We start from the raw sequence: 15,199 nt of genomic DNA, 5'->3' as shown, positions 1-15,199 counted from the left end.
TACTACGCGCATCGGTTCTAACATATGTCACCTCAGACCGTTCCCATCGGTCGCGGACGACGATGTCTTTTGAGTCATCAGCAGTAACCCGTATCGTATAAAATGGCAATGGAACGCATCCCAACCTCACGTCAAAAATCGAAAACGAAATGTCTGGCAAAGCCGAGGTCCTATCACTGCTTTTTCTGATTAACAAGGCTACGCAGGACGCTCTGGCAGCATACGACAACGGTGGCCACGACGTTCCCCTCCTTTCATCAACCGATGAGCAATTGGTCCTCGCCTTGTCTGAGAACATGCAGCTGAAGAAAGCCGTTCGTCTTCTGGAAGGCGCCTGCGACCAGCTCTGTGCTACGCTCGCGCCGCCAGCCCTCACTATGGTCGACGTACGTGCACCAATGATATTGTCTTGAAGACAAATGACGCATACTAAGTTTCCTGGCATAGCGTTCTCAAGGACATTATGCTCAATGCCTTCGTACAATTTTGCGAGCAGGCGTAGCAGATGTGCTGTACGACCATCCTGTGGGAATGCACGCCAGAGATCTAGCGCCATTGGTGAAGATAGAACAGGGAAAGCTCAGTCGCATCCTGAGGTGTCTGGCGACAAGACACTGCTTCCGCGAAGGTTACATTGCTGATGACTTCTCATCTGCTACACGCTCATCCGTTGACTTTACAGTCGCAATCGATAAATACGCCCACAACCGGTTGTCCTTGATGCTCCGCAAAAGCAATCCGATCATGCATTTAGCTGACGTCTATCTGACCGACATAGCTACCGGTGGAAACGTTCTCTATGAGACGATCACAGATCCGCGGTGCATGAATTCGGATGACCTCGCCAAGGCTCCTGTCATGTACGCCGTCAATGGACCAGAGAACGAAGGTGCCATGTTCTTCGACTGGTTGCGAGCTAATGTTCGTGAATTCTTTGCGTCTCATTTGTCGATCCTATCTGACTTGGAATGGGAAGCCTGACAGGGAGGAGGTAAGTCTTTCAAGCTCGCTCTGATTGGCCTGCCGCTTCAAGATATTCCGAGTCTAGAACTTCAACTTTGGGATGTCGGGCATAGGCATCCTATTTGGCAGTCTCGCGTCGCTTGAAGGTGTGGTAGCATCCGATATCCAATTGATCTTAAAACTTAAGACTCGTCTTACACCAGATTTCCCTTGGAAGAGCATCTCAACAGTCTGCGATATTGGATCCGGTGTCGGTGCCTACGCTATACCTCTCGTTCGACAATACCCGAACATCACCTATACCCTGTGTGACATGCCTGCGACTGTTGACCAAGGTGAAGAGGTATGGATGCGTCTCGTCTGATACTTACGTGACACACTCGTGCTGACTCCGTCTTCCACTCGAAAGCTATGGAGCAGCGAATGCCCGGACATTGTTCAGTCTGGGAGGGTACTGTTCTCCGTGCTCAACTTCCTCGAACAAGCCCCACCTCCTGGCCAGGATGTCTACTATGTGTGGCCTTCAAGTTGCTTTGCTTGCGGTAGCTGTGTTGCTGACTTCTACACCAACAGATGCGGGCGATTCTGCACAGCTGGTCGGATGACCAGGCAATATGCATCCTGAAGAAGATCCGACAATCGATGGGGCCTACAAGCCAGTTCTTCGTCCGTACGTATCTCTGGTCCTACAGTGGTTCACAGAAAACTGATTCAGGGCGGCAGACGACTACGTGATGCAACACTTGGTCCGCGATGAAGATGAGAGTCAACAGCTGTCCGTTGCGGTGGACGACGTGGGTTTCGGATAGTTATGAGATAACCCGCGCGCTCACACAATTTCATGTAGGCCCCCGAACCTATGCTTCGCAATTTCGGTGCTGGTAGAATGCGGGCATGTAATCAAGACATGACCATGCTGATAGCGTGCAACGCAAAAGAGCGCACACTTCAGGAGATGTCAGCACTTGGGTATGTTCGTCCTTGATTCTGTCGATGAGATTTGCTGAAGTTCACATTTACAGGCAGCAGGCTGGGCTGCGCGTGGTGAAGGTTTGGGACCTTGCGGAAGCATGTGTCGTGCAGTATGAGATCGCTAGTGCATCTTGAATGGAAGTCGAGGTGCTGGACGCATGTAAAGGCATCTCCCTGTCAAGCCCAGTAGCCGTCATATTTTTCAGATTCGTGCATGTGTCACTGGAAAATGTATACAGAGATAGTCAAACCCAGGTAAAGCCTGCCAAGTGCGCCCGGTCGCGGTGTACAGGTGCGGAAAACGGGTGCCGTGTTACATTCGAAGTCATTGTGGCTTGTCGATCAATATAAAGGGCCCGGACACAGAAGTGTGGCGACAACTGGCGTTCGGGCTGTGGAATAAACTTGTCGTTCACAACAAAGTGATCAGAACCGTAAGTCCACAGAGAGGGTATCAGTGGTCAGACCACTTGCTAAGTATGGGTATATCGTACACGTCGTCTATAGGGGTATGAGTGGTACACTCTGAGTTTGCGATGCCTCCGCATTGTACTGCTGGAATGCCGCTTCAATTTCTGGCTGATAATCCTTCATTACTAGAGCCCTCCGCGGTGTGCCTTTCAGCGAGTAGGTGAACGGCTTGGACTCGTGCGCAAAGATGGTAAGCTGGACGCGCAAGATCAGCATTGGAGCAAATTGATAATGTTACATGGAGGTACCCACGCGTCTGTCGATCCTTGCATACGGCGGTGACATCGCGTTCACCCTCTCGACTACAGGCCTGGAAACCGATGTAAGTATGACCACTTGATCCACGGACAACAATACCGACATGACCATGTCGCCTATGTCGATAACGCAATCGTGTTCTCCTTCCTTTGCCGCAGATGCGTAGTCCAGTTCGATGACGACGCCGACCTTGGACTGGCCGCGGCCGAACATCACCGCTCCCTTGATGCGTTCATCTTGACATAGCTGCGACTCTGTTCACGAAAGCTTGGTGATGTCCTACGAGTAAAAGGAACCTACGACCTCACCTATGGAAGAGGGGTAGACCTGTTGTCCGTGGTCAGCGGACTGCTACGGTGTGGCATTGACGGCGACATACAATCTCTCCCGTAGAGAGCATGATCTGATCATCGACTCTGCCAAGAACCTTCCAATAGCCGGGCTTGTTTGGGTGGGGCAGGAGCGAGTCACCGGGAACATGTGCATCTTTCCCATCAATCTCGCTGTTGATAACTGGCAGTGCTTGTGTTGGTCCCGCCTTTAAAACAAGCCAATTAGTGGGTGAGGCTCCGGTTCCGGAACAAGACATACTGTGACGACTAGACGGTACGATTGCTCGGCATCATTGTTTGGCAGTATGGCACCATTAAGCTGGCTGTTGATCTCGAAGTACTCCCAATCTTCATCATCCGTCGCTGTGTCACAAACACCGTCAATCAACGATGTATCTGTAATGGAAGGAAACGTACCTCGAAAGATGGTACTGATTAGTCCCGTCTCAGTCCTGCACTCTGTCAGAATCAACGTCAGTGGAACTGAAGACGTTGCTCACGTTCCGTAAGCGGTATGTAGTCTAACACCATTCTTAACCACCAAGTCACCAACCGGTCGACTCAAGAATCGTCCGCCATACACCTACGTCGCAACATGATCAGACAAGCTTTGGCTGGACATGGATGGGCACCTACTATTCCTTTCATTTGTCTTAGATACGGATATCGGTTGAGATCACACGACCATTGCTGTCGCAGGTTATATGGTGATCATCGCTCGAGTTGAAAGACAGGGCACTCACGGTTATGAGCGACGGAGGTGCCAAAGCGTAGGCAGCTCTACACTCAGTCATGCATTGGTAGACCGCGTCTGCCGTTGGGACGACTGCAGGAGAAGAGGGCGGTAGCACAGCCATGATATAGCCCGTCATCGGCTTAATTCTGGTATGATTAATCGCACACGTAGATATCCGGAGCTGAGACTGACCAGGAATGAGAGGAACATAATACCCCATGCGTGGAACAGCTCAATAGCTGGGCACGCGGTAACCTCGTTCACGTAGTCTCGGGCCGCTGGGATGCGCGTATCAGTCATTGTACCACTCTTCGAGTAGCTTTAACTACCGTCAACTATGGAATAGTTGGAGGTGCAGCGGACGCTCCAGGGAATGGGCTTGGGGAAGGACGTTGAACCTAGAGAGGTCAGCCTTGGAAGCTAGTCGAGAAGGTGTGACATACCTGACGAGTGAGTAATGATAGCTAGAGCGGAAGGATCGTACCGCCGACTAGGAAGAGGGTGCAATGGGCTTTGCACGCGATATAGGTCATCGTAGGATGGCATAATGGAAATCCCCGGGGTGTTGTCAGAAGAAAGGCTGAGGACCTTGACCGCCTCCTGAGCAAGTTCCTGTATCGCAGCTTCCCCGCTTACGAAAATGTGGCAAGCACCGCTGACCGCGACAAGCTTCGATACCACAGAAGCGGAGAAACGGGGAGTTATTGGAAAGACGGGAATACCGGCAAGCGATAGTCCAATGAGTGTAGTCGCATACGTGACTGTGTCTGCAGAAGCGTTAGCTCCGATGTCTATTCAGAGGCATAGAGTAGGACAAAGGCACCCGATGCAGCAAGAATCACGACGAGTTTGGCGGGCGTCATGTCGTCCACAAGCTCAATTCCAGCAGCTTCGGCGACATAGCGAGCTGCGCGTTGAGCCGCAGGTATCACGTCGGAATAAGTAAGATGTACCGGTCCCGTGTGGTCATGCCAGAGGAAGACGCGTTGGTGCGGGTTGTGTTGGTAGTGCCAATTGTATACCTCTGGGAGAGTGAGCGATCCATCACGAGGCGCTGGTACATACTGTGAACCAGACGCAGCCTGAGCGGAACGCGAAGATGCCAGCCATCGAAGTAGAGCGGAAAACGGAGCAACACCCATGTTCAGACACGCTTCTGTCAACCACAGGGCGATGTTTGACTATATGTATATGTATCCATGAACCTGATCCCGATACGTGACCACTAGTGCGGACTTGGTGCGGACATCCCGGACCAGTTGCTATCTGACCGCGAGATGTTTCAGCTTCGAAAGTGGAAGCCCCATAGCATGCAATCTGATATGACTCCGCGGAACCTCTGGTGAGAAGAGAATGGACAATAGCGTACAGCCGCCGCGGCCGGGTCTATCACATAGACCTGTGCTGCCTCCCGGGAGCCAACGGTCTTGGGGCGCGCGCGCCTCGCACCGTCGCAGTCTCCGCGGGGTCATACGTATTTGTGACGAATTCCTGCTCAACATGAGCAGTGATAGGCATGATCAGAAGAGTAGCGAAGATGGTATATACCCCCTAAACTCATGCGACTAGTGGCGAGCTGGTGACCAATCGAAAGTGAAACGATGCTAAAAGTTTCACGCCCTGGCTACGGAGTAGCTTTGAAGATAGGTGTCTTGATGATATCGGCACTGTATTGACTACCTCGAAGTAGAAAGCGCATTAGCAAGTAGAGAAGCACATGCTCATGACACGACGCTCCGAACGCGATGAGGTCCCGCATGACCTCAATGACCGCGTACGATGATTGGTAGAAATCCTGAAAGTAATCTCATCTTATATTACATGCATGTTCGCCATGTTTCGTTGTCCCGGGTGTGTTTGCATGATGCAATGCAGCAATACCCAAATCCTTTACCTGGTTACCGTACACTATCAGATGTTTTACTGAGCCAATTTAGAGTTGGATCCGACTCACGTAGTGCCCACCGCAAAAGCGAGGTGATGTCTACTGTCAGTTGAAGCCCGAGATGCAGTAGAGCAGTCATCGGCGAACATGAGAATCTGAGAGGCTGCAAGAGTTGTTCAAGAGTTGTTTGAGTGTCGTTGCCAACGTTGCGGCCTCTGTGCGACCACGTGATACCTACGCCACAAAGGTTGCCACAAAGCTTTCGTGCCGGATTGGTTATAACGTCCTCACTACTGCATACAATGGTGCCATCAATCACCAGTCATTAACTGCAACTCTACTATGTCTGTCTCTGCGATATCCCAGACTTTCACGACTCGCAGTCCTGCCCGGTTACTAGAGGCCATCAGCATCAGCTTTACATTGTGCTCCCGTCGGACCTTGGTCGGACCCGTTCAGAATGAGACTCACCTTAAATCAGCTAGATCTCGTACAGTGCGTTCCTTCGCATTGTATGTCAACAACATCGTCAAGTCTTGACCATACATACGCAGACTTCCGGCGCCGAAATTGGGCAATAGAGGCTCCGGGGCCTAACACGTCCGCAGCCCTTCAGCAAACGGTTGGGATAGACACAGCCGGAACGCTAACCATTTCCTGCAGATCAGATATGTCGCCTTCTATGCGACTAGCGTACTGCACCACATAGTCATCTGTTCACGGGGTCTGCCTGCGTAATCGGTTACAGCATGAAGGATGAACACACGTACGAACGAGCAAGCGGCTGCCGGGACGCATTGCCTTCTGGACATTTCTCAGAATTGTCTCGGCCTCTGCATCTGGCCAGTTATGTATGATATTGCGCAGCTGTATTTCGGTAAGTGTGCTTGCCCATTTCGCAGACGGGAGCTCACGTAGTATATGTCTAGACCGGTCGGCGGCGAGCCTTCGAAGAAGTTGAAAGGGACGAATTCGACTCTTTGTGCCTCAATGATATCGTGATGGTCCTTGCTCCAAAGCTTTACAAAGAGTCAGTACACGTATCGTCATGCACTACGGGACTCGCGAGGCACTTACGTCTTTCGCCTGCCCGATGACCTCCGGTAGATCGCAGAGAATAACCTTGACTCCTGGGACCTGCCGCACGAGGGCTGTGGAAAATGGTCCTACGCCAGACGCCACATCGCAGATTGTCTTGTAGTCCGCCCAAGGGAATACTGCAACGTCGACGTCACGGCGACCAGAAACCAGCGCGACGCGATCCGGACGTGCCTTCAAGTGCAGCGAGAGTACCCATCACCGAACCCATTCCGAACATCGCTCTAGCGAAGGTCTAGTGCAATCTGAGTCTTATGTGCACGCACGTCGCTCTTACTGACGCCTACCTCTCGCCTTCCTGGCTACGAAAGAACACCATTAGCGGGCCACCGGAAAAGGGAAGCCAGCTTACATTGGCCTTCAGGTAGTCGAAGAACGTGATCTTTCCGTCTCCTTGCACCGACTGCATCATCGCAGACTCTGTTGCCTTGTACGATGGTCCGCGGACGGGATCACTGAGGTTCTCGTGCAGGACCAACGCAGCTTTGTACACCTCGTGGAGATGTACATCCGCAAGGTCGCTGAGCGGATTGTCCGACCTCAGCACCAATGAAAGGCGATTGTTGACGAAGACATTCGGGCGCACTCGAAAGAGGTTATCCGTTAGGACGGAACTCTTCCCGAACGTAACTCACGCACCTTCTCGGAAGCAGTGCCTAGTTGCAAGGAGACGAAGGATGCGCGCGAGCTTGCCTTTCTCGATGTTCACTTTTGGCCCAAGTTCATCCACATGAAGACCATCCGGGTGCTCGGACAGCACGTCCGCAACACGAACGTGTATGGCGACGCGCATACATGCCCAGTCATACGGCACCACTCGCTACAGTGTCACGCCGAGGTTAGTGCACCTAGAACTCAGAAGAACGAACGTGTGATACTCACATTGATGACAGTGTTCGCAGGAGGGGCAAGTGTCGCGCATAGCTGATCAGAAGCGCCCTCTAGCAAACGTACGGCCTTCTTTAGCGCGAGGTTGTCCGACATGGATGAGAGGGACTTCGTATCCAGGGACGTCAGCGAGGGGACGTCCTCTCCGCTGGCCTCGTACGCAGCGAGCGCATCGTTCGTAGCCTGATTAACCAGCTTCAGCAGTGCTAACACTTCTGCCTTCCCCGACATGACGGAGCGCGAGCAAGGACGATCGCTTGCCGCGCCAATCTTCACGCCTATAAGACGTCACCGAGCTCCTTTCGAAAAGACCTGGGCTGACCGCACGATAGCCATGGTTCAGCTCGTAAACCAGACTTGTCGGCCCTAGGGTCGCCGCGCGGCTCGAGTTCTCCTGATTCACAGCTGGCGTTCCGAAGACACGACCGGCGTGATCAGCGAACACTCTTCTAGCAGGCACAGGGAGTTCGTGTTGATAAGAATTGATGGAAGGTAGCGTTCGTCTTCTCATAGATCATTTCCGCGTGCGCTAGGACAGGCTAGGACATGACGCTGACGAGACCCATGCATTCATGAGTTATCGGCGTCGATCAGACTGGAGCTCATGTGCTTCACCCTGGCTTCACCTCCTGGATCCGTGCGCTGGGCGTATGTGATCGCGCATGGCCGTTGTCCATGGGAACTATCCTCAAATGAGCTGCGGTGGTACCAAGGTTGTCCCGCCCTGAGACCGGCTGTATGTATTGCGGCACAGACTGCTCCGCTTCTCGTTCAGTCTGCCGGTGCATCAGATGATTTCACATGTACATGAGTACAGTACGCGTGATTCTACATGGCTCGGTATGCGCACGGTTACACAGTTGGGGGATCCTTCAGTAATATCCACTCGTAGGAGAGGTGTACATAACAAACAAGAGTATACGCGTGTTTGAAGAATACAGAGAAAATACAATGACACCTGATTGTTCCTATGTAGAACGAGCCGGGTATCTTCAGGTGGCGAGGCCGTTGTTGTAGTTGTACACCTAGACAGCATCGTAGTCTGCCATAGTAGTGCCTCCGAATGACTGGTCACTGCTCGTCATCCTCCCACCACTGCTCAACAAGTTCGGATTGTGGGTCTGCCGAGGGGAGACAAGGTCAATCGGCTTGCCGGTCTACGGACGCAGAGTGAGCATGCAATAGTCTCGGTCACAAATCGCACTCACGTCGTCGTGGATGACAGTAGTCGTAGTAGCGAACGGAGACGGCGAGAACTTGATTGTGCTCTCCTAAAAGATTACGGGCGCCATGGGTCATCTATCCGTTCTGTTCGGAGGTGTTTGGAGTGAAGACGCACCACCACCGCCTGGTTGCTGGGCCTCGCGCCGGAACTAAGCTCGAAGAGGTTCCGACCTCCGTTATTGGTCGACACGGATTGCCGCGCGAGGAGGCTACCAAAGGCGTCAAAAATCCGCGGACCTATCGCATACTCTGATGAAAACCCTACTTGGCGAGGAGAGAGGTGGCATATACTGCGAGACAAGACGTTTCAGCATGGTCCGGTGAGGTCAAGCCATGAACGACCTACAGCCGCCCAAGGGAAAGACGACCATAATGTGTCCGTAGTGAAATCCGTCCCCAGTGAACTGCAGGAAATGTTAGCACCCGCCAAAGAAGCGAAACGAGGTTTTGCATATCGTACCGAAGCAAGGCATATGATCTCGACAATACTGGATACATTGCCATGAGTAAGGGACGAGAAGACGGTCAGACTTGATATAACTAGCCTTGTAATGGCTCCGGTTTGAACCGCGTACGCCATGAGCTTGTTGATGAGCTTGTTAGTTCTGTAAATGCATTCGTAAGTGGTTAGCATGGCAGAGCCGACTTCACTCTCACCTCTTCACTCCAGTACGACTCGTGTGCAGTAGATAACACATAACGCAAGCGATTAGAATGTCGCAGGCAGAACCGCATCCCAGCCAGACGTCGACCGCCCACTGTGTGGAAGGGTGCTCAGCGACGAACTCGAATGACAATCAGTGGCGCCTCCAAGACTCACCGTGACCTTACTGAAGGTCAGGAACTTCTTGAGGCGGTAACTACAGCCAAACATCAGCAAGGGATGACTTTACGAGTACGTAAGGAATCACCATTCTGCCATGGCGTAGAATCCGACAACTGGCAGACGATCAGATGCTGCATAAGTTCGGAAGAGAGTGGCTAACCGAACTGTATCAGACTCAAGATGACCTGGACGACATCAGTGAGTGGGAGGTTCCATGATAAGGGCCCTCTCTACTCACAACGATCCCTGAAGTAACCCAGCGGAAGATCCAGTGTCGAGACACTGTGACACAAGGTAGTCGGCAGATTGTCAGTGTGATAGTCGTTGAGACCTACAAATGAAGATCCTGCGGGCGAAGAACATTTGCACTCCTGTCGAAGCGACACTCTGCGTGCAGTATTAGGATACGGGTCTTCCCAATGCGTTGTACATTTGCTCACAGTGCAAGCGACGTAAAGCAGCCAGTCCCTATGGAACATCAGCACGTTAAGGGGCTTCCGCTGATAGTCTAGGACTGGCTGACCATGTTGCGTAGGCAAGCTTCTGAGTGTTGCCCCAGTCCTTGATCAGGTAGACGTAGATCATGTGGATGTTGGTTGCGCTATAATAAAATTGCTCAGCCAAAGCGAGAAATCGTGCCAAGAGAGTACCCACAGAAGAAAAGACAGGACGGCCCTATGGAATGTGGATCAGCTTCGGTATCACAACCGTTGGTATGTCGCGAACTCACCAAAGACCGGCGACCTACAACAGTCTCAGCGGCACATTCGATACGACAAGCAGGTGAATTGAAAAGCGCACCAGTGCTTTCATCCAGTTAGGGTCATCAGGGAACCGCCTGAAGTAGACGAACAGTTGCGAGACGAGAATGCCATACACCCTATGCGCCAATGTCAGCAGTCGCATCGGTACGGTACTTGGTGTGCGCGCGCGACTTACATAGCAGCAATCATGATGCCCACAAGGGCGGACCCGAAGATGGTGTCCAGCGACGAGGCCATCCTGGCAGTTGATCGAGTGAGCAAGGCAAAGCATTCGTTCGTCCAGCGCGATGAGTTATAACTGGAGCTGGACGAGCATCATTGATGCGGGCATTGCGCCAATGCCAGCGCTCCTACCACCCTATGCCACATGTAGTAAGTCTTCCGCAGATGTGCGGGCCAGTCGCAGGTCAAACGGATCAAAGAAGAGATCTACTTCGCTGCCAACGATGATCATCAAGGTTCGTTTCCGTTTTGATAAGCATGCTCTCCGGACGCCATGCCGAAAGGTTCGGTCATCATGGACCATGTCGAAAAAGTTCAACAGAATGGTTGAGATGTACTAAGTATACACACTGCACCCAGAATACCTTCGTTGTAGCCGGGTCACCTCTCTCAAAGAGCAAGAGGCTCTTTCGAAGCCTCCAGTTTCCTTCAGCATGAGTCCTTGATAATTGATGCAGCCGTAGTATCAACAACTTTTCGACCGCGGTCGAGCACGGTCCCACGCCAGAACGAGTGGAAGCATACCTATAACCCAACATCAATCCCGGAAGTTGACTCGGAGTACTGAGTACTTATTGCATACTTACCATCACGGAAGCAAAGAAAGTCTTGATCAGCTTCATCATTCGGGCTCATCGAACATGCTCCGTGCGCGAAAGTTGCTGTCAAAGTTGCACATGGATGTAAGAGACAGGTGCCTTAGACGGGCCTTAGAGTGCGCTCGGAATGGGTGTGATCGCCACTGATGTTATCACCCATATATGGAAATCAACGTTTGTCCCTCCTCCCTCCTCCTCCTCCTCGGTTCAAGTCGCTCACTAATACTAATAGCAGTGCACAGACTCTTCTGCCATGTCAACATACCACGCTGCTTCAAGTTTGTTATCATCGCTACGACTTATACTCCATCGTGGCTTGCGCTCGCGGACGTGGATGACTCGTGGAGTGTTATAAGGAGTCAAGCTAGGCCTTACTGTCGCCTGCACATTCATCCCAACGCGGGGTACGTATCGGACACATTGTCATGGTGAGTACTTAGTCTCTTACGGCTTCTTTTTCGCTTTCCCATTTGCGTCCAGGCTGGTGCCAATGTTGATCAAGGCAGAATGCGGCATCTCATCTGATAACTACCCGTCACTTAGTGCAGGGTATTGCCACCCCGATGCCACTGTCAACGTCGTACTAGTGAGTTATCGGCTCGTTCCTGAAGACCTGGTGATTCAATGCAGATACAATGCCAGCGCCACGAAGGGCCAAGCAAAGGTGAGCGCTACGTGAGCGCCGTCTTGCTACCTCCTTATGTACTGATGCAGTACTCTTGCATGTTCGTTTGACCCCAGGGAAACTGGGGAAACTGGCAGCCGCACTAGACCAACATATTACATGACGGTCACTACGCAACCGGACAGACTCGCATCTGCGTCCAGCTTCTCGCTCGCGAAGGAAGCCGATAGTACCTCTTCCTCGACCCCAACAGTGGATCGGCACCTCTCAGATCAATCATGGAGAATGTACTTCGGGGGCTAGAGTTCAGAATCGCCTCACTACAGGCTCTCCACGATACCGGAAGTTCCGTGACTTCCCGGCGCATCATCGCCCATGAGCGCGAGCCTTCCTGAGTTCTCTCGGAGTCCGCGGGCGATCTTCTCCCGCAGAGAAATATATACGTAGGCTGTGCTTGGACGGCCAGCTAAATTTCGTCAGTCGACTAGATGCGAATGTCGTGAACAATGACCTGGTATGGACGTAGGCATTTGGTAGGCATCTTCAAGTTGGTCGGCTGAACGTTGCTGACAGTCTGATCTACGTGCATGCAGGTGACGGGACTACTGCTAGGGTAAGGCTAGAAACAGTACTGACAAACTGCATCAGAAAGCGTCCCACAGCGTACTCACAGTGCAGTCATACTTATATAGACAATTGGCCATGGGTTTCTGGGAATCATAGACAACATCCCCGAGCTCGAGAATTGTTCCGAGAGCCCCATGATGCCGACTCCCATCATGCACTTTGACATGAGGTATCCTCAATGGGGATTTGCCATTAGTGACATCACTAAACACGGGATTGCGCAAGTGCGCAGGCTCGTATCGATGACTCGGCATGTGGTCGAACTCGGAACTGTTCGCCCAGTCGTTGACAAACATGTATCACGCTCATGATGGGCCGCCACGAAGGCACCGTCTCAGAGATAGAACTTGGAATACTTACTGATCGCAAATTTGCCGTCGTCGCATCAAGGCTGCTTGCGTAAGTACGATATGCCCCTGGTCAACGCAACCTCGCGTGAAAACCGGCGCCGGCTTCTGCTTCCAGGGGCTGGCTTCCAAGTTCCCCAGATCCGAGCGCAATCCGAGCGTTGTGGAATGGTGCGTCCACTCAAGCTAAACCGAGTTCTAGGATCGCTCACCGTACACGTGTGCCTCCCAGTCGATAGGCCCAGTGTGGTTGTGTCACCTCAAGTTAGGTCTCCAATAGTGCAGGACGTCGACCCGTCCTGTCACTCCTGTGCCAAGTGCGCGACTCACCTCACTATCTCCGTCCAACCATGGCGTCCGAGCCGCTTGCTACACAATTTCCTGACTATGGTCGATGTCTCCGAAAGCATTTCGCCTTCGATCCTGACTTCGTTCCTCTCAATCACGGTGTGTTCTTTCGCGTCTTGTGTCCGTGTATGACTTCACGATTCTCAGGCGCTCTGGGTGCGACGCCGCGAGCTGTGTTGGACGCGTCTAACGATCTGACACTGGAGATGGAGTCCAATCCGGACGACTTCGTGTGGCTCAGATATGAGTCGAAGCTGAACGAGGTGCGGCAGCAGATTGCCAGGCTCGTACACGCGGATGTGGACGAATGTGTCCTGGTCCCGAACGTATGCAATGGGATCAATACTATTCTGAGGAATTTTGAGTGGCAAGAAGGTGACGCGATTATAATCAGTACGTATGCGTTCGTCGAGTGTCGAGCCTCTGCTGATGCTTGAATCTGTTTTATCGCGATCCAGCCAACTGCACATTCAACCCGATCGCCAACGCTGCGCGGCATATCTCCCAGACATACCCCTTTCCTGCTGTAATAGAGTTTCCCTTGCACTTCCCTGAATCTCGTGAGGATCTGCTCGTTCGATGGCGCAACCTCCTGCGTGAATTGGCTTTACCCTCGGCCTCTAGCGGCTCATCGCAACAACGAGTTGTCGCGATCATTGACAGCATTGTGTCCGGTCCCGGGCTCGTCATGCCATGGAAGGAGATGGTGCAGGCATGTAAGGAGAGGGGAGTGTGGACCGTGATCGACGCGGCACACTCACTTGGCCAGGAACGCGTGGATTTGAGCGCGAGTCAGCCAGACTTCTGGGTGTCGGTAAGAAGTCATCAGTTGCTCAGCCAAAACAACCCGTAGTTATGCTGGCACAGAACACGTCAAAGTGGTTATTCGCCAAACGCGGCTGTGCTGTCCTGTATGTACCAAAGAGGTGAATACGCTCTCATCAACTGCCCCTGGACCATGACCTCAGTGTTGCATATGACAGGAACCAACATATAATCAAGACTTCGTTACCTACCGCTTTCCATGCGCCGTTTTCGCCGGACACGTCTACATTCGGCTCAAGATTTGCATGTACGTTCCAGTCTCGTTGTGCTCTCGGAATTATCATAGCAGCTGATTGACATTACCAGGGTTCGGTTCCGTGGACCTCACGATAGCCCTGAGTATTCCTGCCGGTAAGTCACGACGTTTTGATACCCTTACCGGTCGATCATGGTGCTTCTATAGCATTACGCTTCCAGGAGTCCCTCGGCGGAGAGGACAGAATCAACGCCTACTGTCGTGCGCTTGCTCTGGCTGGTGGCAAGCGGTTAGCGGATATATTGGGCACACGCGAGATGGACCAGTCACCCGACCGCGCTTGGACCGCGAACATGGTGGGTCAGTCCACTGCATGCAGCGTGTCAAGATACTAACGCGAGTTCACTAGGTCGCTGTGGAATTGCCTGTACCTGCAGACGTCGTGTTCTCTTTCGAGACCATGCGCTTCTTCCAGATCAGACTGATTGAGCAGCACAAGGTTTACGCATCGCAAACCTTCCACAATGGGAAATGGTGGACGCGAGCAAGTGCTGCGATATACAACGACGTGAGTCAAGCATCACCATTTCTTGTTATCAATGACGCTGCAACTCAATGTTCGCAGGTCAGCGATTTCGAGAAGCTTGGATATGCTCTTGTGGAGGTTTGCCGGGAAATTGCGAAGAGACCCAGAGCAGGCGCAAGACTGTGATTAACCGCGGTATATTTCGTACACGGTGTTTCATTTTATGGGACTCTCATATACAAAGGTCATGTTCACTTTGAGTGCACACCCCCATTTATTCAAATAGCAATGAAGTATGAACGTAATGCACTTGGAGGTCAGTGGCCACGTTCGATTTCAGGCGATAGTGTAAATACTGTAAGGGAGTGAACAATCACCACAGTGTCACCCACCGCGAATCGGGAGGTGATCATGACGTTCTCGGTTCACTGTCGTAGGTCTTTTACATCTGATACTTAATGGAGTGA

General features: G+C 52.2%; 5 protein-coding genes across 5 annotated transcripts; 2 read left to right on the top strand and 3 right to left on the bottom strand.

The window, feature by feature from the left end:
• Positions 1–149: 149 nt before the first annotated feature.
• Positions 150–2,394, top strand: B0H18DRAFT_1182688 (S-adenosyl-L-methionine-dependent methyltransferase; the record flags this gene model as incomplete). Its single annotated transcript, XM_048035984.1, has 11 exons — positions 150–386; positions 448–628; positions 683–921; positions 977–991; positions 1,049–1,109; positions 1,167–1,306; positions 1,373–1,477; positions 1,537–1,633; positions 1,687–1,748; positions 1,811–1,936; positions 1,990–2,394. The coding sequence occupies 11 exons, from the start codon at positions 150–152 to the stop codon at positions 2,068–2,070; spliced, it is 1,344 nt and encodes a 447-aa protein (XP_047891659.1). The 3' UTR covers positions 2,071–2,394.
• On the bottom strand, positions 2,132–4,890 carry B0H18DRAFT_1016223 (uncharacterized protein). Its single transcript, XM_048029252.1, is given in 15 exon segments — positions 2,132–2,598; positions 2,617–2,619; positions 2,659–2,716; positions 2,768–2,918; positions 2,973–2,991; positions 3,044–3,202; positions 3,256–3,359; positions 3,414–3,448; positions 3,497–3,579; positions 3,633–3,686; positions 3,740–3,871; positions 3,925–4,010; positions 4,062–4,130; positions 4,176–4,499; positions 4,556–4,890. 15 exon segments carry the CDS (start codon positions 4,872–4,874, stop codon positions 2,437–2,439), a joined length of 1,758 nt encoding a protein of 585 aa, XP_047891658.1. The 5' UTR covers positions 4,875–4,890; the 3' UTR covers positions 2,132–2,436.
• A 993-nt stretch (positions 4,891–5,883) lies between these two features.
• B0H18DRAFT_910032 (S-adenosyl-L-methionine-dependent methyltransferase) lies at positions 5,884–7,921 on the bottom strand. The gene is made up of 11 exons (XM_048041541.1): positions 7,598–7,921; positions 7,355–7,535; positions 7,068–7,300; positions 7,003–7,017; positions 6,875–6,950; positions 6,695–6,834; positions 6,532–6,636; positions 6,388–6,484; positions 6,269–6,330; positions 6,089–6,210; positions 5,884–6,013 (listed from the first exon to the last, which is right to left on the bottom strand). Exons 1-11 carry the CDS (start codon positions 7,832–7,834, stop codon positions 5,929–5,931), a joined length of 1,353 nt encoding a protein of 450 aa, XP_047891657.1. The 5' UTR covers positions 7,835–7,921; the 3' UTR covers positions 5,884–5,928.
• Positions 7,922–8,521: 600 nt separating this feature from the next.
• Positions 8,522–10,712, bottom strand: B0H18DRAFT_497856 (uncharacterized protein). The gene is made up of 19 exons (XM_048038316.1): positions 10,593–10,712; positions 10,455–10,533; positions 10,384–10,397; positions 10,308–10,328; positions 10,177–10,254; positions 10,094–10,121; positions 9,989–10,040; positions 9,892–9,935; positions 9,814–9,838; positions 9,739–9,766; positions 9,648–9,687; positions 9,485–9,585; positions 9,373–9,432; positions 9,288–9,315; positions 9,174–9,231; positions 9,093–9,117; positions 8,943–9,036; positions 8,812–8,874; positions 8,522–8,760 (listed from the first exon to the last, which is right to left on the bottom strand). Exons 1-19 carry the CDS (start codon positions 10,652–10,654, stop codon positions 8,629–8,631), a joined length of 1,032 nt encoding a protein of 343 aa, XP_047891656.1. The 5' UTR covers positions 10,655–10,712; the 3' UTR covers positions 8,522–8,628.
• Positions 10,713–13,068: 2,356 nt separating this feature from the next.
• On the top strand, positions 13,069–14,918 carry B0H18DRAFT_1182670 (pyridoxal phosphate-dependent transferase; the record flags this gene model as incomplete). The annotated part of the gene is made up of 9 exons (XM_048035983.1): positions 13,069–13,284; positions 13,333–13,578; positions 13,644–13,999; positions 14,053–14,111; positions 14,154–14,257; positions 14,317–14,361; positions 14,414–14,562; positions 14,616–14,774; positions 14,832–14,918. Exons 1-9 carry the CDS (start codon positions 13,188–13,190, stop codon positions 14,916–14,918), a joined length of 1,302 nt encoding a protein of 433 aa, XP_047891655.1. The 5' UTR covers positions 13,069–13,187.
• Between the last annotated feature and the right edge of the window lie 281 nt (positions 14,919–15,199).

This window comes from Fomitopsis serialis (genome assembly GCF_022376445.1).
Source record: "Fomitopsis serialis strain Sig1Antser10 chromosome Unknown B0H18scaffold_50, whole genome shotgun sequence".
NCBI lineage: Eukaryota > Fungi > Basidiomycota > Agaricomycetes > Polyporales > Fomitopsidaceae > Fomitopsis > Fomitopsis serialis.
The sequence above is the reverse complement of the archived record's forward strand: the minus strand, read 5'-3'. Positions and strand labels throughout refer to the sequence as shown.